The 24034-nt window shown below is 48.4% G+C and overlaps 1 protein-coding gene across 2 annotated transcripts in view; it reads right to left on the bottom strand.

Moving 5' to 3' along the window:
• Window positions 1–4419: 4419 nt before the first annotated feature.
• The window catches only part of LOC147102081 (cytochrome P450 2D15-like), a 61684-nt gene continuing 42069 nt past the window's right edge, over window positions 4420–24034 (bottom strand). For both annotated transcript variants that reach the window (XM_085964257.1, XM_085964258.1), the window contains exons 4-9: window positions 22099–22259; window positions 16741–16914; window positions 7326–7467; window positions 6656–6843; window positions 5927–6068; window positions 4420–5494 (exon numbers count right to left, since the gene is read on the bottom strand). In XM_085964257.1, the coding sequence (XP_085820383.1) occupies window positions 5313–5494; window positions 5927–6068; window positions 6656–6843; window positions 7326–7467; window positions 16741–16914; window positions 22099–22259 (989 nt within the window). In that variant the 3' untranslated portion in view covers window positions 4420–5312. The remainder of the gene's footprint in view (window positions 5495–5926; window positions 6069–6655; window positions 6844–7325; window positions 7468–16740; window positions 16915–22098; window positions 22260–24034) is intronic.

The raw sequence follows: 24034 nt of genomic DNA on the forward strand, positions 1-24034 counted from the left end.
AGAGAGAGAGAGAGAGAGAGCAGGACAATGGGAATACTTTGGAATGTTCTCGCAAAGAGCTGGCACAGACTCAAAGGGCCTCCTTCTGTGCTGTAAACTTCTGTCTTTCTAGAAACGATCTTAGAGTAGCAGAAATTCAATGAGTTCTATTACCCCGTGATTTGGTTTTGCAGTTTTAACTCACATCATGTAGCTCAGAAATCCCTATCCACATACATGCCAAGCTATAAAACCAGCAAAAGCTGACCAACAACAACAAATTGCATTGATATAGCGCCTCTAATGTCGATAAACACCCCAAAGTGCATCACAGAGGCGTAATCAGATATAAATGGACGGTGAGCAAAAGAAGGAGATATTAGGAGTGATGACCAACAACCTGGTCAGTTTCCGCTTTGGACGCAATCAACAACAACAACAACAACTCGTACTTATATAGGAGAAACGGGCTTAAAGTGTGCCCAAAATTGCGCTAGTTTTGAAAAGTTTTTTCTCTCGAGATTCCACTCAAAATCATTTGCATACCGCCGGACGTAGAATTTGCCATGAATCAGCGCAATTGGGCCGCGTTTAAAAACGTAATTTACCGTCACTAAGGATGTAATTTGAGATCATGGTTAGCACCATTTTAGCGCTGTGCACTTGGCGGAAGCCAGATTGGACGGGATGAAACAGGAGACATGGGCACAAAGCTGGGAGGCAATGGCACATTCAAAGACCTTAGATAAAAAAGTAAGAATGGAAGGTGAAAGCTGGGTATTTTGAGCAGGGGATGATGATGACAGTTTTGAAGGGGAGGGGGGTGGTGCCCAAAGGGAGAGAACTGCTGATAATGTCAGTTAGCCTGGGGTCAGGAAGGGGAGTTGAGTGGTCATGAGTTGGGTGGGAAGGGCAATTAGGGAGCCAGGGGGAGGATCTCACTGATGAAATAAGCTTGGGGAGCATGGGTGGGAGATGAAGGAGCATCTTCATAAAATTGAGGTTCAGGCCAGGGTGGGTGGAAGACTGGGGCAGGACTGGGGCCTGGGGGCAAAGAGAAGGAGTGGATTCACCAAAAAATGCTACGCCAATAGTTTTGATCTTGGCAACAAAGAACTTGATAAGCTTAGTGTCTGAGGTGAGGGTGGAGGGTCTTGGGGAGAGGGCCCAGAAGGGTTTCCTGTTGAAGAGAATAAGATACTGAGATAAGAACATAAGAAGTAGGAGCAGGAGTAGGCCATACGGCCCCTCGGGCCTGCTCCGCCATTCAATAGAATCATGGCTGATCCGAACCTAGACTCACCTCCACTTCCCTGCCCTCTCCCCGTAACCCCTAATTCCCTTATCTGCTGGGTAACTGTCTATCTCCGTTTTACATTTATTTAATGTTGCAGCCTCCACAGCTCTCTGGGGTAGCAAATTCCATAGATTTACTACCCTCTGAGTGAAGAAGTTTCTCCTCATCTCAGTTTTGAAATGGCAGCCCCTTATTCTAAGATTATGCCCCCTAGTTCTAGTCTCACCCATCAGTGGAAACATCCTCACCGAATCCACCCGATCAAGCCCCCTCACAATCTTATATGTTTCGAAAGATCGCCTCTCATTCTTCTAAACTCCAATGAGTAGAGGCCCAACCTACTTAACCTTTCCTCACACGTCAACCCCCTCATCTCCGGAATCAACCAAGTGAACCTTCTCTGAACTGCCTTGAGAGCAAGTATATCTTTTCTTAAATATGGAAACCAAAACTGCACACAGTATTCCAGGTGTGGCCTCACCAATACCCTGTATAACTGCAGCAAGACCTCCCTGTTTTTATGCTCCATCCCCCTTGCAATAAAAGCCAAGATTCCATTGGCCTTCCTGATCACCTGCTGCACCTGCATACTAACTTTTTGTGTTTCATGCACCAGGACCCCCAGATCCCTTTGTACAGTAGCACTTTGCAGCTTTTCTCCATTTAGATAATAACTTGCTCTTTGATTTTTTCTGCCAAAGTGCATAACCTCACACTTTCCAGTATTATATTTCATCTGCCAAGTCTCTGCCCACTCACTTAGCCTGTCTATGTCCTTTTGCAGGTTTTTTATGTCCTCCTCACTCACTGCTTTCCCTCCTATCTTTGTATCGTCGGCAAACTTGGAAACGTTGCACTCGGTCCCTTCCTCCAAATTGTTAATATAGATTGTAAAGAGTTGGGGTCCCAGCACCGACCCCTGCGGAACACCACTAGTTACTGATTGCCAGCCCGAGAACTAACCATTTATCCCAACTCTTTGTTTTCTGTTAGATAGCCAATCTTCCACCCATGCCAGTATATTACCCCCAATCCCGTGATTTTTTATCTTGATTGGTAATCTTTTGTGTGGCACCTTGTCAAATGCCTTTTGGAAGTCCAAATACACCACATCCACTGGTTCCCCCTTATCCACCCTGTATGATACGTCCTCAAAAAATTCGAGCAAATTTGTCAAACATGACTTCCCCTTCACAAAACCATGCTGACTGTCCTATTAAATTATGTTAATCCAAATGCCCTGTTACTGTTTCCTTAATAATGGACTCCAACATTTTACCAACCACAGATGTTAGGCTAACTGGTCTATAGTTTCCAGCCTTTTGTCTACTTCCCTTCTTAAATAAGGGCATTACATTAGCAGTTTTCCAATCTGCTGGGACCTTTCCTGAGTCCAGGGAGTTTTGGAAAATAATCACCAATGCATCCACAATTGCGAACGCTACTTCTCTCAAGACCGTAGGATGTAAGCCATCAGGTCTGGGGGATTTATCCGCCTTAAGTCCCATTATTATACCGAGTACCACCTTCTTAGTGATTTTAATTGTGTTTAGCTCCTCCCCACCCCCCCCCCCCCCCGCCATAGCCCCCTGTTTGTCCAGTGTTGGGATATTTTTAGTGTCCTCTACTGTAAAGACTGATGCAAAATATTGGTTCAGCGTTTCTGCCATCTCCATGTTCCCCACCACTAATTTCCCGGTCTCATCCTCTAAGGGACCAACGTTCACTTTAGCCACCTTTTTTCTTTTTATATAACTGTAGAAACTTTTGCTATCCGTTTTTATATTTTTTGCTAGTTTACTTTCATAATCTATCTTCCCTTTCTTAATTAATCTTTTAGTTATTGTTTGCTGGCTTTTGAATGCTTCCCAATCTTCTATCCTCCCACTAGATTTGGCTACTTTATATGCCCTTGTTTTCAGTTGGATACTATCCTTTAGTACATTACTAAGCCACGGATGGCTATCTTTTCTTTTACTCCCCTTTTTCCTCAGTGGAATATATTTATCTTGAAAGTTGTGAAATATCTCCTTGAATGTAAACCACTGCTCTTGTACCATCCTACACTTTAATCTATTTTCCCAGTCCACTTTAGTCAATTCTACTCTCATACCTTCATAGTTTCCTTTATTTAAGCTCAGTACGCTGGTTTGAGATCCAACTCTCTCACCCTCCAACTGCATTTGGAATTCAACCATGTTATGGTCACTTATTCCAAGGGGATCCTTTACTAGGACACCTTTTATTAATTCTGTCTCATTACACAGGACCAGATCTAAGATTGCCTGCCCCCTGGTTGGTTCAGTTGCATACTGCTCAAGGAACCCATCCCTAATGCACTCTATGAACTCTTCCTCAAGGCTGCCACGCCCAATTTGATTTGTCCAGTCAATATGAAAGTTAAAAGCCCTCATGATCATAGCTGTCCCCTTATTACAAGCCCCAACTATTTCCTGATTTATACTCCGACCAACCGAGTTGCAACTGTTAGGAGGCCTATAGACTATGCCCACTAGTGACTTTTTCCCCTTATTATTCCTTATCTCCACCCAAATCGTTGGCTTGTTCGCTCTACACAGATGCGGCCGGACCTGCTGTGATTTCCAGCAAAAAAATTTTTTTTGTCTGTTTTTTGTTTTTCATACAGACCCCAGCATCTGCAACATTTGACCCCTTGTGACCCCACCTCATTGTTCTTTGATGTAATGTTTTCCTGACTAACCTGTATGGACACCATTCACACCTTTGATTGCTGTGATTATCTCTCTGCCGAGGTGTGATAAATGACAGTTAGAAAGATTACCTGTAATCACCTGGCATTATTCTCTGACTATATAAGCTGTGTCTTTATGCATCTCTCCACTTCGCCTGATGAAGGAGCAGTGCTCCGAAAGCTTGTGATTTCAAATAAAACTGTTGGACTATAACCTGGTGTTGTGTGACTTCTTACATAGGTGGAAGAAGTCGCGGGTTTGGGAGGTGCTGCCGAAGTAGCCTTGGCGAGTTGCTGCAGTGCATCTTGTAGATGGTACACACGGCATTCCGTTCTGTAATGTGTTTGTAATTAAATTTGTTCTGAGCAAAGCTACAATTTGAGCATGTTATGGGTTGAACTTTGAAAGTTTAGACGCTGATAGATCTGCTTTGTGTTTCCAGTATTTTCTATTTTTATTTAAGATACATGTTGGAGACATCATTACAATGTTGGTGCACCGATCCATTACACCTTTAGGGCTGCACATACTACACCCATTAAACAAACTGTACCAAGCGATACACAGATTTACATGACATTCAGAATAACTGGCCCAAACTAAACAATACGCAAAAGGATTTAAACAATTTTCTTTTTTGATAATTAACTAGATAAACAATTGGTAAAATTAGATCTGTCCTGTTGGTGTAAGTTTAAATCTGTAAATTAATGAAGACATTGACAGAAAGACTGAGAAGAAATGGTGAGCATTCCAACAGACCTGAGCAGTTGCTCAATCGCTGTTCAATAGGGTGAATTTGGGCTTTGATATTAGAGCAAAAGGGACGATTGTGAATCACCAGCCGACTTCAATGGAAGGAGAAATCAGACGGGGAGTAATTCCTGCTTCTGATTGGCTATTGCGTGTTTTGCACTATTGCTGAAGACCAACTTCACCCTCACTGTTGCGTAGCAACCAATCAGTGCAGAATATCTGTGCAACTTTTGCTGAAAACTCTTGCCCACTGTGATTTCAATAGGCTCAGGTGACCAATTTCACAAAAGATGCTTAACCATTAACAGGAGGAGGAGACTCTAATCTCGTCTCTCTGCCAGATGGTCTTGGCTAGATCAGAATTTAGATCCCAGAAGCAAGGGAGCCGTGCTCCAGTGCACCACTAGGCATGTTCCTGTGAAAGCTACACTCCATAACAAAATGCTACACTCCATAACGTTAGGATTTCATACTTAAGAGGACAGAAAAAAAATTAGTGAGTGGATCAGTTTCAAAATGGAGAAGATGCAACTCTCCTCGTCTCTGCTGGGCATCCCCCATACATCTTATCTGAGTTTAACACACAGTCGATAAGGAAGTGGATTAAGGGTAATTCCATATTTGGCTTCCGTGTAGCTTGGTCTTGGCTCGTTTTCCGGGAGAAGGAATGTGAAATGTTGGAGCATGGATGTGAAGAACAGGAAGAGTTCGGTCTTTGCCAGCTGCTCCCCCAAGCACACGCGATGACCTGCAGGGTGAGGAGCGAGAGTAGTTAGCGCCTGCGGGAGAGAGGTCGGAGCGTCACTGCGGGGTCGCACTCATCGAACCGCAACTGGCTCTCACACAGTCTTAAATTCCATGACCGTTCTGGCAGCATCCAACCACATCTTAATCTCTCACAGAATCACAATCACTTCCAACCTTGTTCAAAGTTAAGTAAATGTTATTCTATTTAATTTTATTCAATTAATATAAAATGTACTCTTTAGAAACTGGGTTAAACATAAGGGGCTTTGAGAGCTGACAAATTTAGATCTTAACTTATGGAATTTTATACATCCTCTTTGAGGTCCAGGAGCAGACTAAGACCCCCACTTCTACATAGAGATGTGGTGAGACCTCCATTAATTCACAGCTACATATTTTGATACATGTAAAAATCCCTTGAATTCTACATCACCTGCGGAGAATGGGAGGAAGGCGTCTGGTTTCACAAACTTCCCCTCCGAGTTAAGGAAGTGACCTGGATTAAACTGGTGTGGAGTCGACCAAAAGTTTTCATCAAACAAGGCGGAGGAAATGTTTGGATAGATCATTGTTCCCTATAAGTCATTTAAAGACACGCATTAGCCAAGAATATATTTGTAATAGACCGTCAGAGCAATAAGGAGGAGCCCACCACTTGTTACCTTGTATTCTGACCGTTCCCTCTAGATTGAGGACCATAACTCGTAACTAGTCCCAGATGCTTGTCTCCCCATCACAGACAAATGGCATCTAAACTACTCCCACCCCCTCCCCCCCGCCATACACCGAGAAACCTCTGTTCATCACCACATCCACCTGTTCCCTGCAGTCCATCAGCAATGCCATGGGAGATCTACTACTGTAGTATAAGAAAAAACAACAGAGGCCTCCTCCTGTCAGGAGCTGCTCACTGACTGACTTACAGGCACATCTAACATATCAATGGTATCTGTTTTAGAGAAACTCGGCTCTTTAAGATATAGGGAGCAGATCTGTTAACTAGAATCTTCATATTTCCTAATAATGAGGGCTCACTACAGCAGTGAATGCCTTGAGAAAATCCACAATTATAATTGAGTAGGAGTTGTGCTTTCAGAGAAAGACAGGTCTTGGGGGTGGAGGGGGGGGTGGCTGCATATGCAAGATTAATTCCAGACCGTACCTTAGGGATTGTGAATCCCATGACCTCCGTATCTCTGTATGTTTGATGAGGAAGTGAAATTGGAACAATATTTCCAAAGCGTTGGATTTCATGGATAACAGCATTAGTGTACGGCATGTTCTCACGGTCTTCCAACATTGGCTTTCTCTCCTTCCCAACTACTCTCTCAATCTCTTCATGGACTTTAGCTGCAGAAGCAAAAACAGAACAACTCCTGAGGATCAGTTGAAAGAAAGAACTTGCATTTATATAGCACCTTTCACAACCTCGAGATGTCCCAAAGAGTTTCACAGCCAATAAGGTACTTTTTTGAAGTGTAATCACAGCAGGAAGTACTGCAGCACATTCCTGCACAGCAAGATCCCACAAACATCAATGAGATAAGTGATCAGATCATCTGTTTTAGGGAATAGCAAATAGAGGATTCAAAACCTGTCTTACTGAATATAGGATCATTCCATTCAGGGCTGTAGGCAGAAAATGAACAATTTGTAACCTTACTTCCAAATGAACTTTTCCTCCTCCTACAAGTCATTCCAGTAATCTTCTTTGCTCGCCCGCATTTGACCCCTCCATCTTAGTTCACAATGACATCTTCCGCCTCCCCTCTTCCACAGTCCATAACGGCATCTATCACCCAGCCAGGTATAGGAAGCCTATCTATACTTACACTGAAGCTCTGGATGTAGCACCATGAAGAGCAGGGCCCAGCGCAGGGTGGTGGAGGTGGTCTCTGTACCTGCGACAAAGAGGTCAATAATCGTCCCTATCAAATTGGATTCCAGGAAACTTGTCTTGGGGTCGTGCTTCATCTAAAATCAGTTAAAAAAAGAAATCCGTGATAATATATGGAATCATAGATAGAATCATAGAATGAGACAGAACAGAGAGACAGACAGAGGCCATTTGGCCAATCATGCTTGTGCCCTGGACACACTGACTCCAGTTCCCCTGGACACACTGACTCCAGTTCCCCTGGACACACTGACTCCAGTTCCCCTGGACACACTGACTCCAGTTCCCCTGGACACACTGACTCCAGTTCCCCTGGACACACTGACTCCAGTTCCCCTGGACACACTGACTCCAGTTCCCCTGGACACACTGACTCCAGTTCCCCTGGACACACTGACTCCAGTTCCCCTGGACACACTGACTCCAGTTCCCCTGGACACACTGACACCAGTTCCTCTGGACACACTGACTCCAGTTCCCCTGGACACACTGACTCCAGTTCCCCTGGACACACTGACTCCAGTTCCCCTGGACACACTGACTCCAGTTCCCCTGGACACACTGACTCCAGTTCCCCTGGACACACTGACTCCAGTTCCCCTGGACACACTGACTCCAGTTCCCCTGGACACACTGACTCCAGTTCCTCTCGACACACTGACTCCAGTTCCTCTGGACACACTGACTACAGTTCCCCTGGACACATTGACTCCAGTTCCACTGGACACACTGACTCCAGTTCCCCTGGACACACTGACTCCAGTTCCTCCAGACACACTGACTCCAGTTCCTCTGGACACACTGACTCCAGTTCCCCTGGACACACTGACTCCAGTTCCTCTGGACACACTGACTCCAGTTCCCCTGGACACACTGACACCAGTTCCTCTGGACACACTGACTCCAGTTCCCCTGGACACACTGAATCCAGTTCCCCTGGACACACTGACACCAGTTCCCCTGGACACACTGACTCCAGATCCTCTGGACACACTAACTCCAGTTCCCCTGGACACACTGACTCCAGTTCCCCTGGACACACTGACACCAGTTCCCCTGGACACACTGACTCCAGTTCCCCTGGACACACTCACTCCAGTTCCCCAGGACACATTGACTCCAGTTCCCCTGGACACACTGACTCCAGTTCCCCTGGACACACTGACTCCAGTTCCCCTGGACACACTGACACCAGTTCCCCTGGACACACTGACTCCAGTTTCCCAGGACAAACTGACACCAGTTCACCTGGACACACTGACTCCAGTTCCCCTGGACACATTGACTCCAGTTCCCCTGGACACACTGACTCCAGTTCCCCAGGACACACTGACAACAGTTCCCCTGGACACACTGACTCCAGTTCCCCTGGACACATTGACTCCAGTTCCCCTGGACACATTGACTCCAGTTCCCCTGGACACACTCACTCCAGTTCCCCTGGACACACTCACTCCAGTTTCCCTGGACACACTGAATCCAGTTCCCCTGGACACACTGACTCCAGTTCCCCTGGACACACTGACTCCAGTTCCCCTGGACACACTGACACCAGTTCCCCTGGACACACTGACTCCAGTTCCCCTGGACACACTGACACCAGTTCCCCTGGACACACTGACTCCAGTTCCCCTGGACACACTGTCTCCAGTTGCCCTGGACACACTGACTCCAGTTCCCCTGGACACACTGACTCCAGTTCCCCTGGACACACTGACTCCAGTTCCCCTACACACACTGACTCCAGTTCCCCTGGACACACTGACTCCAGTTCCCCTGGACACACTGACTCCAGTTCCCCTGGACACACTGACTCCAGTTCCCCTGGACACACTGGCCTAGAAATTCAGTTGCGTTCGCCAGCCGTTAGCGCCATAAGAGGAGTAGATTTCGAGCGCTAGGCACTTTGCGCCCGGGCGCAGAGCGATCTGCGCCTACGCCCAACTTCAGTTGACATTTTGCGCCGGCGCAAAGTGTTTGCATGCGCTCAGCTGCGCGCGCACCTTATGACGTCATTTCGTCGTGCAACGCCGTTTGTGCGCCCCAAAGCGGAACTTCAGTGGTGCCCGCCCAATGTGGGCGTGGCGCTGCTTAGAACTGTGAAGTGGAACGCAGCAGAGGCCCTGCGGGCCTCGGGGAGCGCTAATTAAAGAGCACTTAGGCTGAGGTATGAAGGCCAGCCATTTTGCTGCAATGACTTTAGTGCTTTGGATTTCTGGACAGAGACCAAGGAACAGACCTTACTGATTTGGGACAACATAGGAGAGGTATTTTTGGCTCCTGGCCAGAGCTTGGAAATTTGACTCATTGTGATTTGACTGTTTGCAAGTATATTATGGGGGCTGCATGGGGTTCCAACCCTCAGTTCCAGCATTATGTGCGAAGGGCTCGCAGACGCTGTGTGAGAGGGGCAGCCATGCCTAGACGCAGAGGGGCCATCAGGCGTCGGCAACGTAGGCCTTACCCACTCAGGGAATACCGGCAGCAGGTGTCCTATCTCACCATGATTGCCGCGCATTGTGTGAAGAGGCTGCGCTTCAGAAGGGAGGTGGTTGCAGAGATCTGCCAGCTGCTTCACAGAGATCTGCGTCCACAGCTGATGTGCAGGACGTCTCTGTCGGTGGAAGTGAAGGTCACGGTGGCTCTGAACTTTTATGCAAGCGGCTCCTTCCAAGCTGCTGCTGGGGACATAGCGAACATCTCCCAGTTCGCCGTGCATCGCTGCATCCGGCAGGTCACCGATGCCCTTTTCGCAAGGAGACACCAATTCATCTCCTTCCCCATGACCCTAGAGAGGCAGGAGCAGCGTGCAGTCGGATTTGCCAGGATCGCCGACTTCCCCATGGTGCAGGGCGCCATTGACTGCACGCATGTGGCTATGCGGGCACCTATCAACAATGCCGAGGATTACCGCAACCGGAAGGGCTACCATTCCCTCAATGTACAGCTGGTGTGTGACCACAGGCAGCGCATCCTAGCTGTCAATGCCCGCTTTCCAGGAAGCAGCCACGATGCATTTATCCTGCGCCAGACTACTGTGGCTGACATGTTCCAGGCACAGCCTCCCCAAAGGGGATGGCTTATCGGGGACAAGGGCTACCCTTTGTGTACATGGCTCATGACCCCGCTCCGCGCGCCCAGGACCCCTGCTGAGGAGGCATACAACGAAAGCCATCAAGCCACAAGGAACATCATAGAGCAAACGATTGGCGTCCTCAAGCAACGGTTCCGCTGCCTGGATCGTTCCGGCGGATCTCTACAGTATTCGCCGGATAGAGTCTCCCAGTTCGTCGTCATTTGCTGCATGCTGCACAACCTGGCTATCCGCAGGACTCAGGCACTGCCACCTCACGTTGGACCACCACCTCAGGAGGAGGAGCAGGAGGAGCATGAGGAGGAGGAGGAGGAGGAGTACCAGCCCAGGAGGGAGCCACAAGGTCCAAGGGCCGTCCACCGGCGGCTTATTGAACGACACTTCTAGGCCCCCTGTCAGGGAATGGCTTGTGGCAATGAACGCACCTGAATGCAGCCGCTCCGCAAGCCCTCAGCCGGTTAACGCAACAACCACTTGAAACATGACACATGGACAAGCTGAATAAATAAAAAGCTTCATTTAACAAACTCAGGGCCCTTCCCACATGAAACACAAAAACAGACAAGACCCCCAAAAAACAGTCAAAAACATATCTCATTCCCACAACCTGGGGAGGAATAACAAAACTTGTCCATCCAATTGGCCTTCATCCTCGGCTTTACCAAGACAAACCCCCCCATACAGAACACAAACACCCCCCATCTAAAAAAACATTTGCCATCATCTTCGGCCTTACCAAAATAAACCCCCCCCATACAGAACACAAACACCCCCATATAAAAAAACATTTGGCAACACACTCTACTTGGTGTGCCGAGAGGGCGAGTCCTTGTGCAGGCTTCTCCGGCCCCTGCCCGACCTGCTGCTCCGCCTCAACCTGGGCCCTGTGGGTGTTGCAAGGCTGGGGGAAGGCTCCTGAGGGGCAGAATGCGTGACGGCAGATGCACTTGGGGGTCGGCCTAGACGAGGTCCGGCCCTGGAGGGGCCGGCTGCTGACTGCTGCAGCTGTGGCTGGGCAGCATCAGTCTCTCCAGCAGCTCGTCGCAGCTTTGCTGGGGGAGTGGCAGTGGCGGTTGCAGCAATGGGGGCAAGCTGGCTGATGCCAGGCGCTCGCTGGTCGCCAGAGACACTGGCACTCGGCCGGGCTGGCACTGCAGCAAGCGCAGCAATCTGGTGAAGGCCAGACCGCTGTGCTGCAGCAGCGCGGCGGGTGCCCTGGCGATGCGTGCGTGACACAGCGAGTGTGGCAGCAGTGAGTGCCCGTACTGCCCTGGTCTGTGCCCGCATCAGACCAGCCAGTGTCTGCACGGCACCACTCATGAACTCTCGACTCGCATCCTGTGCTGCCGCGAGTTGTTCGACACCCCTGGCCTGTGAGTCCCCGAAATCGGCCACACTATGAGCCAGGGACTCAATGGCCTGAGGCAACTGTCCCACAACCCCCATGAACTCGGTGTGGCGCCGCTCCGAATCCACGGACATTTGATCAAGGAGGCGCACCTCCTGGGCGAGGACCGTCTCCGGACTGGAGGCCGGACTCTCCCTCTGGGGAGAAGGCCGCCGAGCTGCCCGACCCTTCCCGCGTGGCTGGACGCCACTGGGCCCAGCAACTGCCCTCCCCTGCAACACTTACCCCTCTGGGGAGAAGGCAGCCTTGCTGCCCGACCCTTCCCGCGTGGCTGGACGCCACTGGGCCCAGCAACTGCCCTCCCCTGCAACACTTCCCCCCTCTGGGGAGAAGGCAGCCGTGCTGCCCGACCCTTCCCGCGTGGCTGGACGCCACTGGGCACAGGAGCTACACCCCCCTGCAACACTTCCCCCTGGCTCTCTTCCAGGCAAGACGAGTCCCCTCCATTGCCATCCCCTGGCGCGGATGAGGGTTCCCCGATGTGCCGCCTTCCTCTTGGTCCTCGTCGTCCTCCTCTTCCGAGGGACTGACACTCGCAGCTTCAGGGACCTCCTCCTCACCAGCTGAAAGCAGGAAGGCGCAAGAGTAGCTTTAGAGTGAGGACAGGGCGTCAGCGAGGGAGGCATGAGTGGTGGCATTATGCGCATTGGTGGGACAGTGGCAAAGGATGTAGATCTGAAGCGCAAGGGGAACGAGAGAGGTCCAAACGGTCATGTCCTTACCATTGGGGCCCAGCACAGGGTCGGCATCTCCAATAGCAACGGGGCCAATCTCCCGGGCACGCATGAGTCGAGCCACGCGCTCCTCCAGGTCACTGAGCTCCTGGAACTGGACACGGCCTCCCCCGGTGACAGTCCGGCTCTTCAGATTCTGCGCCAGCTTGGCCTGCAAGAGAAAGGACGGCCTCTAAGTACAGTGTGGTGCCCTGTTGTTGTGTGCACTGCCTCCCATGGTCGAATAGCTTGGCCAGTGTGGTGCCCTGTTGTTGTGTGCACTGCCTCCCATGGTCGAATAGCTTGGCCAGTGTGTCAAGTGCAGAAAGTGCTACTGATGATCATGCCAGTGCCATAGCTGCTGGAGGAGGGCTGGCCATTAGGTCTTTGAGGTCCCTTTGCCCATAATGTGAGGTGCACATGCAAGGATGAGGAGGACACTGGAAAGGGTACTCACCCTGACCAACCGAGTGAGGTCGTTGAACTTCTTGCAGCATTGGTCACCAGTCCTGGGGACATCGCTGTTGGCTGTGACCCTCTGGGCGATTTCCCTCCAGGCTCTCCTGTACAGCCTCTTGGGAGCCTTCTTGCCACTGTCCGGGCACAAGATATCTCTTTTCTTCTCCAAACCCCTAAGCAGCACCCTCAAAGCATGCTCTGAGAAGCGCTGCGCTCGTTCACGGGCCTTCTGCATGGCTTCAGGCGCTATTTGGGTCCAGCAGCAGTGTTCAGGCCTAGCTGGAGGGCTCCACTATCCAGGGCGTGGCAGCAGACCAAGTCGACCCTTCCCCCTTTAAGAGCTGGCCGGCGTCAGGGTGTCTGCTGTCAATCAAAACATGACCGCACCTGCGCTGCGCCCGGCCTCGGCGTTATCACTCTGCACCGCCGGCTTAGCGCCTAAAGATAGGGGTGCAACGCCAGTTTCAGCGCTCGCCCAAACTCCTTGGCCAAAGCTACTGAATATCGGCGAAGTGGCCTCCACTTTCCGGCGGGCGCTAACTTTAGCGCCCGCCCGACTTTACCACCCCAAAAGTGGCTATACTGAATTTCTAGGCCTCTGACTCCAGTTCCCCTGGACACACTGACACCAGTTCACCTGGGCTAAGCTGTTAGTTATTCTCAACCAGGGCAAAAACTGCCGTCAGTAAAGTAAGTAGGAGAAAAATCATTCCTGTTCACTGTCCTCCTTATATGGGCTGGATTTTCTGAATGGGAAGCTTTTGGAGGTGCGACTGCTGCTTGCCAGGTCTCAGTCCCGCCTCCATCAGCTTCTGGCCAACCAGTGGGAATTTTCCCTGATTGACCTTGTTAACCCGCCCGGTGGGCTCAGCAGGCCAATTAGGGGGAAGTCAGTGACAGAGCACGTCAACGTCGGACGTGCCATCTGTCAAGAACTTTTGAAAGAAGAAATGTCATCGTTTGACAGCTCTGTCAAACACTGACATTCTGTGTAGTTTGATGAGTCCTTGTGTTCAGGGCTCATCAAACCTTTCTACTTTGCAGAAATTAGCTGGCTGTTGGATCGGAGGATGCAACAGCCAGTCTCTGATCTCTACAATGGAGATGTTGGGGACTCCGGCTCCACAGCGGCTGAAGGCTGCAGGTAGAAACAAAGGTAAGTTAACATTTTCTAACACTTTGCACTCAGTTTACATACTTACCACTCCACACTTGCATCCATCACTCACCTCTACATCGCACTTTCAGCCCCCTCCGACCCCCGCAGACATGCAACTCATCTCCTACACCTCGATGGGTTTCCCCCAGGTCGGGAAGCCCACACTTCAGAACGGAAAATGGGGATAATCCTATTTTCTGCCTGTTAACTACCTGTTGTCGGGCAGTTAATAGGCTTTAATCCCTTCCTGCCTCCAAGGAGACAGGACCCGGGGCAGGGCGGCTGCCCGCCTCCTGGCAAGAGGGCATGGAGATGGGTTGGAGGCGGGTTTGCCACCTGCACCCAAATTCTGGAACTTTCCCAGCGGTCCCGCCTCCTCGGGGCTGAGAAAATCCAGCCCTATGTGTCCATTAAGTGAGCACATGACCAGCCCTGGCTGTGATACCTCCCCATGGTGAAACAACCTGGCAACACCCATAGCCTGAGCATCATTACAAAAAATGGCCACTTGAACAAAGTATACAGAACACTGCATTTATACAGTGCCTTTCATGGATTAAAGCCACAAGTGCTTTGCAGAAGCAAAAATCACCAGACACTGAGAAGTGGGGAGAACGACTAGGGATGGGGCCAAAAATAAGATTAAAGTGGTCGATTTTGAGGAGGCCAACCATGGGACCATGTCCAAGGATGAGACACTGCCTACATAAGAGGAAGAAAGAAAAGAGAAGAAAATTGGAAGCAAAACAAAATACAAAATAAAATGTGAGAGTGTTGAACACAAGTATAAATGTGGATGATATAAGGGTTCGGCACTTTGATGCTTCAACCGGACCCACGGATGGTTGGAGACGTGATTGTACCTGCATTACCCCACATGGTGAGTTCCTGGTTTCAGAGTGGAGCGCAAACACATCTCCACAGGGAGAGAGAGAGGAGGACCTGCTAAGGGAGTCACCTCAGGATGATCATAGTATTAAAGAATCTTACAGCACAGAAGGAGGCCATTCATTCCATTGTGCCTGTGCCGGCTCTTTGATGGAGCTCTCCAATTACATCGAATTACATAGAATGTACAGCACTGAAACAGGCCATGGGCCCAGCCAGTCCATGCTGACGTTTATGCTCCACACGAGCCTCCTCCTATCCTTCCTCATCTAAATCTATTAGCATAACCCTCTATTCCCTTTTCCCTCGCATGCTTATCTAGCTTCCCATTAAATGCATCTATTCTATTCGCCCTGTGGTAGCGAGTTCCACTCCCTGTGGCGAGTTCCTCATTCTCACCAGTCACTGGGTAAAGAAGTTTATTCTGAATTACCTATTTGATTTCTTGGTGACTATCTTATGTTGATGGCCTCTAGTTTTGCTCTTCCCCACAAGTGGAAATATTCTTTCTGTGTCTATTCTATCAAAACTTTTCAATATTTTAAGGATCTATATTAGGTCACCCCTCAGCCTTCTCTTTTCAAGAGAAAAGAGGCCCAGCCTGTTCATCCTTTCCTGATTGGTATAACCTCGCAGTTCTGTTATAATTACACCCTCTCCAGTGCCTCTATATTTCCTTTTATAATATGGTGACCAGAACTGTACGCAGTACTCCAAGTGTGGTCTAACTAAGGTTCGATACAAGTTTAGTATAACTTCACTACTTTTCAATTCTATCCCTTTAGAAATAAACCCTAGTGCTTGGTTTGCTTTTTTTATGGCCTTATTAACCTGCGTCGTTACTTTTAGTGATTTATGTATTTGTATTCCGAGATCCCTTTACTCCTCTACCCCATTTAGATTCTTATTTTCCAAGTAATATGTGACCTCCTTATTTTTCTGACCAAAATGTAATACCTCACATTTATCTGCGTTGAAATTAATTTGCCAATTATATGCCCATTCTGGAAGTTTATTAATGTCTTCTTGTAGTTTGTTGCAGTCCTCCGCGGTATTGACTATCTCCCACCACCCCCCTCCAAATTTGGTGTCATCCGTAAATTTAGAAATTCTGTTTTTGATTCCAAAGTCTAAATCGTTAATCTAAATTGTGACCAGTGGTCCCAGCACTGATCCTTGTGGGACCCCGCTTCCCACCTTCGGGCACACTGTATAGCTACACTTTACCCCGACTCTCTGCTTTCCATCTCGCAGCCAGCTAGCTATCCATAGTCCCCACTCCCCGACTCTTTCCCCATAGCCCTGCAATTTTCTTTCTTTCTAAGTATATATCCAAATTCCTTTTGAAAGTTTGATGCTATGTAACTACCAATAGCTAGTTCAAGAGCACCAATAGGCCTCATGGGGAGGGAATGTCTACTGGCTGTTAAAAGGGGGATCAGAGGAGGCAGAAAATATCTTCAAAACAGGGAAGTGGAGGCCTAGCAACAAATGCAAAGAATACTGCCTGTAATATGCTCCAATTACATTCTCCTTCTCTGCTAAGAAGGCAGTACTCATTACAAAAAGAGGATTTAAAACACATACATACAACACTGCCTGTAATATGCTCCAGGATCCATTACATACCTTCTCCTTCTCTGCCATGAAAGCATCAATGAAGTCCCTGGGCTCATTTGGATTGTATAATTCTTTATGCTCGGTGATTATTTCCTGTATAAAGTGTATGATTTTCTCTTGATTTTCAAATATCTTATTGTGTGGACCGGGGAAGTGACGAATAAAGGGCAACGCATTCAACAGCTGCAACAAACACAGGGTTTGAAATTAAATGCATTCGTTTACACTTTTCTGATTCTGCTGAAAATGGTGAACACAGACATTCATCCCATTATATTTACAATGAACCCAGCACAAAGAGGAATTATTTCCCCTGTCATCTAAATCTGGTATCTTAGCAAATAATAATATCAACTGTGTCAGTCACTATCTCTGTTAATCCACATCGAATTCCAATGAGTTTGCTTATAAACATAATCCTCAGACATCCGTGTTGGTTTGGCTTGACTGCCTTTGCTGTGATTAGGGGGATATTTTAATATTTTCTAAATTCAGTGAAAAAGTAGACATAAATTACACCTATTGTTCCATTAAAATGACCAAACTGAGGAAAGTATTTCTCGATGCTGTAGAATTACTGCCCTTAGAATAGACTCCAATATTTTTCCCAGTGTCACCATAATTCCCAGGATAAGCCCATGATTCCCAGGCTCATAAAGTATTTCTGACGATTTTACAGATTGTGAGCTAGATTTCCTTCCGGCTCATCGCCCATTTCGGATTAAAATCGGAGATGCGCAAGAGGACAGATTTGGAGCAGCACAGAGATCTTGGAGGGCTGGAGGAGGCTACAGAGATAGGGAGGTGCAAGGCCATGGAGGGATTAGAAATCCAGGATGGGAATTTTAAAATCAAGTCCTTGCCGGACTGGGAGCCAATGTAGGTCAGCGAACACAGGGGTGATGGGTGAACGGGACTTGGTGCAAGTTAGGACATGGGCAGCAGAGTTTTGAATGACCTCCAGATTACGGTGGGTGGAATGTGGGAGGCCGGCCTGGAGCGCATTGGAAGTGTTGGACAATCTGCAGGCCAAAGATGTATCAAGTAGGTGACTGATATCTTCAGTGCCTGCATTAATAACTTCACTACTTTTCCCAATGGAAAACTGGGAACAATAAAAAAGAGGGCGTTGCAGTTTTTTCAAATAGCCTCAAAGTCTAGAGCAGTAATAATGGCCACCCATGTGGCGCTATATGCTCCTGTACAAATGGTGGTGCATTCAGGTGCCACATGGGCAATCACTCCATCCATGTGCAGCTTGGCAGTGGCCATCAGGGCAGGATTATGCAGGTGAATTCCCTTTCCCCAGGCAGCAGTCATATGCCTTTATTTTAACCTAATCCACCATCCCACTTTACTTGACCCACTAAGAAAAAGGCAAGGTTGGCTCCCTAGGAGACCAAGGCTGCCCTCTGGCGCCTAAGTTCATGACAACTCTAGGACAGCGGCATACACCTGCTGAGCACAGGTATAATGAGCTGCATGCATCCATCAGATCGTCATCAAACACACCATAAGAATGTTCAAGGAGTGCTTCAGATGTATAGACAGATGAAGCCTGCTGCATGCTCCTCAACTTTTATTTTATTCGTTCCTGGGATGCGGGCATCGCTGGCAAGGCCAGCATTTATTGCCCATCCCTAATTGCCCTTGAGAAGGTGATGGTGAACCGCCTTCTTGAACCGCTGCAGTCAGTGTGGTGAAGATACTCCCACAGTGCTGTTAGGGAGGGAGTTCCAGGATTTTGACCCAGCAACGACGAAGGAACGGCGATATATTTCCAAGTCAGGATGGTGTGTGACTTGGAGGGGAACTTGGAGGTGATGGTGTTCCCATGCGCCTGCTGCCCTTGTCCTTCTAGGTGGTAGAGGTCACGGGTTTGGGAGGTGCTGCCGAAGAAGCCTTGGCGAGTTGCTGCAGTGCATCTGGTAGATAGTATACGCTGAAGCCACGGTACGCCGGTGGTGGAGGGAGTGAATGTTTAAGGTGGTGGATGGGGTGCCAATCAAGCGGGTTGCTTTGTTCTGGATGGTGTCGAGCTTCTTGAGTGTTGTTGGAGCTGCACTTATCCAGGCAAGTGGAGAGTATTCCATCACAATCCTTACTGGTGCCTTGTAGATGGCGCAAAGGCTTTGGGGAGTCAGGAGGTGAGACACTCACCGCAGAATACCCAGCCTCTGACCTGCTCTTGTTGCCACAATATTTATGTGGCTGGTCCAATTAAGTTTCTGGTCAATAATGACCCCCAGGATGTTGATGGTGGGGCATTCAATGATGGTGATGCCATTGAATGTCAAGGTGAGCTGATTAGACTCTCGCTGGTTGGAGATAGTCATTGCCTCGCACTTTTGTGGCGCGAATGTTACTTGCCACTTATCAGCCAAAGCCTGAATGCCGTCCAGGTCTTGCTGCCTGCGGGCATGGACTGCTTCATTATCTGAGGAGTTGTGAATAGAACTGAACACTGTGTCATCAGCGAATATCTCCATTTCTGACCTTATGATGGAGGGAAGGTCATTGATGAAGCAGCTGAAAATGGTTGGGCCTAGGACACTGCCCTGAGGAACTCCTGCAGTGATGCCCTGGGGCTGAGATGATTGACCTCCAACCACCACAACCATCTTCCTTTGTGCTAGGTATGACTCCAGCCAATGGAGGGTTTTCCCCCTGATTCCCATTGACTTCAGTTTTACTAGGGCTCCTTGATGCCACACTCAGTCAAATGCTGCCTTGATGTCAAGGGCAGTCACTCTCACCTCAACTATGGAATTCAGCTCTTTTGTCCATGTTTGGACCAAGGCTGTAATGAGGGCTGGAGCCAGGTCCTGGCAGAACCCAAACTGAGCATCAGTAGCAGGTTATTGGTGAGTAAGTGCCGCTTGATAGCGCTGTCGATGACACCTTCCATCACTTTGCTGATGATTGAGAGTAGCCTGATGGGGCGGTAATTGGCCGGATTGGATTTGTCCTGCTTTTTGTGGACAGGACATACCTGGGCAGTTTCCCACATTGTTGGGTTGATGCCAGTGTTGTAGCTGCACTGGAACAGCTTGGCTAGAAGCGCGGCTAGTTCTGGAGCACAAGTCTTAAGCACAGCAGCCGAGCTGTTGTCGGGGCCCATAGCCTTTTCTGTATCCAGTGTATTCAGCTGTTTCTTATAGTCCTGTGTTGGCACCTCATTTTTAGGTATGCCTGGTGCTGCTCCCAGCATGCTCTCCTGCACTCCTCATTGAACCAGTGTTGGTGACTTGATGGTGTTGGTTGAGTGAGGGATATGCCAGGGCATAAGGTTACAGATTGTGGTGGAATACAATTCTGCTGCTGCTGATGGCCCGCAGCGCCTCATGGATGCCCAGTTTGGAGTTGCTTGATCTGTTCTGAATCTATCCCATTTAGCACAGTGGTAGTGCCACACAACATGATGGAGGGTGCCCTCAGTGCGAAGATAGGACTTCGTCTCCACAAGGACTGTGCAATGGTCACTGCTACCAATGCTGTCATGGACAGATGCATCTGCGACAGTTAGATTGGTGAGGACGTGATCAAGTAGGTTTTACCCTCGTGTTGGTTCTCTCACCACCCGTCGCAGGTCCAGTCTGGCAGCTCTGTCCTTCAGAACTTGGCCAGCTCGGTCAGTAGTGGTGCTACCGATCCATTCTTGGTGATGGACATTGAAGTCCCCCACCCAGAGGACATTCTGTGCCCTTGCTACCCTCAGTGCTTCTTCCAAGTGATGTTCAACATGGAGGAGTACTGATTCAGGGAGGGCGGTAGGTGGTAATCAGCAGGAGGTTTCCTTGCCCATGCTCACACAGGACCACTGTACCAGTGCCTCTGGTGGGTCAGTTCTGTCGGTGGAAAGGACATACCCAGTGATGGTGATGGAGGAGTTTGGGGCATTGGCTGAAGGGTATGATTCTGTGAGTATGACTATGTCAGTCTGTGGGACAGCTCCCCCAATTTTGGCACAAGTCCCAAGATGTTAGAGAGGAGGACTTTGCAGGGACAACGAGTGTGGGTGTGCCATTGTCATGTCTGAAGCCGGATCCTAGGTCAATGCCGGGTGGTCCGTCCGGTGTTATTCTTATTATTGTTTTTCGTAGCAGTGTGTTACAACTGAATGGCTTGTTTGGCCATTTCAGAGAGGCAATTAAGAGCCAACCACATTGCTGTGGGTCTGGCGTCACATATAGGCCAGACCGGGTAAGGACGGCAGATTTCCTTTCCTGAAGGACATTAGTGAACCAGATGGGTTTTCACGACAATCCAATAGTTTCATGGTCACCATTACTGATACAAGCGGTTTATTCCAGATTTATTTAATTAAGTGAATTTAAATTCCCCAGCTGCTGTGTTAGGGTTTGAATTCATGTTTCTGGATCATTAGTCTGGGCCTTTGGATTACTAGTCCAGTAACATAACCATTATGCTACTGTCCCCGAATAAGACATCAATGTGGAGCTTCCAGAGAAGGAGGGCAACCACTAGGAGCAGGAAGACAACACAGGGGAGTAATTCCAGCTTAAAGGTACAACTGCGTATTTGCCAACAGCTGGAGCTGTATCATCGATGAGACTTTCTCTTACATACCCCATTGCTTATAAGTCCTCCTTATACCTTCACCGCTGCCCTCAAATACACCTTCATCTATATTGTGCTCAGCTTCAGTTCAGCTGCCAAAGATACCTAGGGCTGAAATTCTGATTGGTTCATTCCATGGATGGAAGTGCGGTGGAGCGGACCGTAAGTGCAGCCAATTCTCACCCAGGAAAAATCTATGCTACACTGTATAAGCTCACATATGATGAGTGGTCACTTTGCTGAGGTAATGAAAGATGACCAGGGCCTGTGGAACCAACAAGAAGTCCAGAGAGGAGATGGTGGGGTAGAAAATTTGGTGGAAAACTTTGTGTAAATAAAAGTCAGGAAACGCATGCAGCTGATCACATGCAATTCTACAGAACTGGGCCACATCACTCTGTCTTGTCTTGTCTCGGTTGATCGGCATATGCTGTCTAGATGTACTCTTGTACTCTGCCAACTTTGTGAGGGGTGAGGTCACTGGGCAAGCGCAACAGTTACTAATTCAAATTCTTCAGTTGATGTTTAAATGTGTCTAGTGAGCTTGCTGTTCCTATTTCGTTATCTAACTAGTTCCAGTCGACGCTCGCCTTACCTGGAGGTCGCTCCAGGTCACTCATCGCCTGAACTCGAGGTCATCCCAGTGTTTCATCAAAACTCACTGTTCCACAGTTGAAGAATGTAACCCAACCTTGTCTTTGCATCATTTGAGCCTGACACTGATGTGCAGAACCCTACAATACCCACACCTTCTGCTACATTCATTGTCCAATGAATCTGCCTTACCTGACCCCAAAATGCACCTTCCAAGATAAAACTTTCTTCAATCATGTGTAAAAATCCCAAGAACTTTTTATCTTGATATTCAAAACGATCTCCAAAGATAATTGAACAGATAATATTTGAGGTCGCGCAGGTTATACGGAAATGTGCATCAAAAGGGAGACCTGAATAAAGAATAACAAATTATAATATTTTTCCAAGAGATGATCTAGTAACAGTACACATTTGAAACTCTTACTTGAACAGATTGTACCGAGGGATTTAGCAACTGACTGAAGGCTGGGTGTTCATTTAAGATTTAAAACTCTCCATCTGGCCTTTTCGAATCTGGCCACTGCTTCCCCTTTATGGGGCACCCAGGTTCTCCGTTTCCAGTCATTGCAGATCAACAAAGTAAACAGGATTCTCAGCTATGCAAACCCGACTATTCCAATTCTCTCCCAGCTGTCTTCCCAATTTCCACCATCCATAAACATGAGCTCATCCAAAACTCTGCTCTCCATATCTCTAACGCGCACCATTCACCCATTACCCCTGTGCTCACTGACCTGCCTCCCAGACCACCAACATCTCAATTTTAAAAATCTTAGCCATGTTCTAATCTCTCCTTGGCCTCACCCTTCCCTATCACTGTAACCTTCTCCAGCACTGCAACTCTCTGAGAACTCATCCTTCCTACAACTCTGGCCCCTTGGGCATCCCCCCACTTCCTTCGCCCCACCACTGGCAGCCGTGCCTCCAGCCGTCTCGGCCCTAAGCTCTGGAAATTCCTCCCACACCTCCTCACCTCAGCACCTCTCTCTCGTCCTTTAAGACGCTGCTTAAAACTTACCTCTTTGACCACGCATTTGATCACCAGTCCTAATGTCTTGAGATCCACGCTCAATGCCATGCGGCGCCACATGAACACTCTCGACCTCTCTGTTCAGCAGCACCAACGCACTCTGTGATAAAAATGATAACTTCCAGGAAGTTATGTCATCACTTCCTGTGAACTATGAACTATGAACTATGAACTGTGTACATACCTCACTTCCTGTCATATGTCACTTCCTGTTGGACTGGTATAAATACTGGTCTGTTCAGTATTGTAAGAGGCTTCTACCAGAGGCATGGTAAAGACCTCTCTTGTGTATATAGTGTGTTTATAAGTTACTTAAAGCTTACTTTAAAGTTACTTGATGGTAAGTCTCCTTTTTCTTACATCAATTTAAGTAACTTAATATTTACACTGACAAATACTAGACCTTCAGACAAACTCGGAAGTTAAGGATCCAGGGAACCACCCATCATGGAGAAAATCCTTAGACCTATTCGTCTGGACTTGGACCCGAATACACCAGCAGCTGGCAGGGTATGGAAGCATTGGTATCGTACTTTTGAGAATTTTCTGGATGAATGTAAAGCGGATGCTCCTGCTAAATTGAAGATACTTGTCAATTATGTGACCCCAAAAGTGTTCGAATATGTTGATGGATGGGATAATTACGAAGAGGTGATTCGGGCACTTAAGAAACTGTATGCGAAGACCCCAAATGAGGTCTATGCTAGACATCTACTGGCCACAGCCCGACAAGGGCCAGGGGAATCAATTGACGAATTCCTGCAAGAACTTCGCAGGCTCAGCGTAGATTGTAACTTTCAGGCAGCCTCAGCTGAGCTGTACCGCCAAGAAATGATTCGTGATGCTTTCATCTGCGGGATTGCCTCTCCATTTATACGCCAGCGTCTACTAGAAAGTAAAACACTTGAGCTACAAAGAGCTTTTGACCGAGCTTGTTCACTGGATTTGGCAAAGAGAAATGCAGACCTCTATCAGCTGCCCAGATCTCGATCTGCTGCTGTAGCTGCAACCAGACAATTCAAGCGGTCTCAGGTGAACCCTATCATGGGGGAATCTAATTCTGATGAAGAAGTGGAGGACGACCCCACTTTAGCA

Source organism: Somniosus microcephalus, chromosome 22, assembly GCF_052327205.1.
Source record: "Somniosus microcephalus isolate GS21.2 chromosome 22, FLI_Smic_1.0, whole genome shotgun sequence".
Classification (NCBI taxonomy): domain Eukaryota; kingdom Metazoa; phylum Chordata; class Chondrichthyes; order Squaliformes; family Somniosidae; genus Somniosus; species Somniosus microcephalus.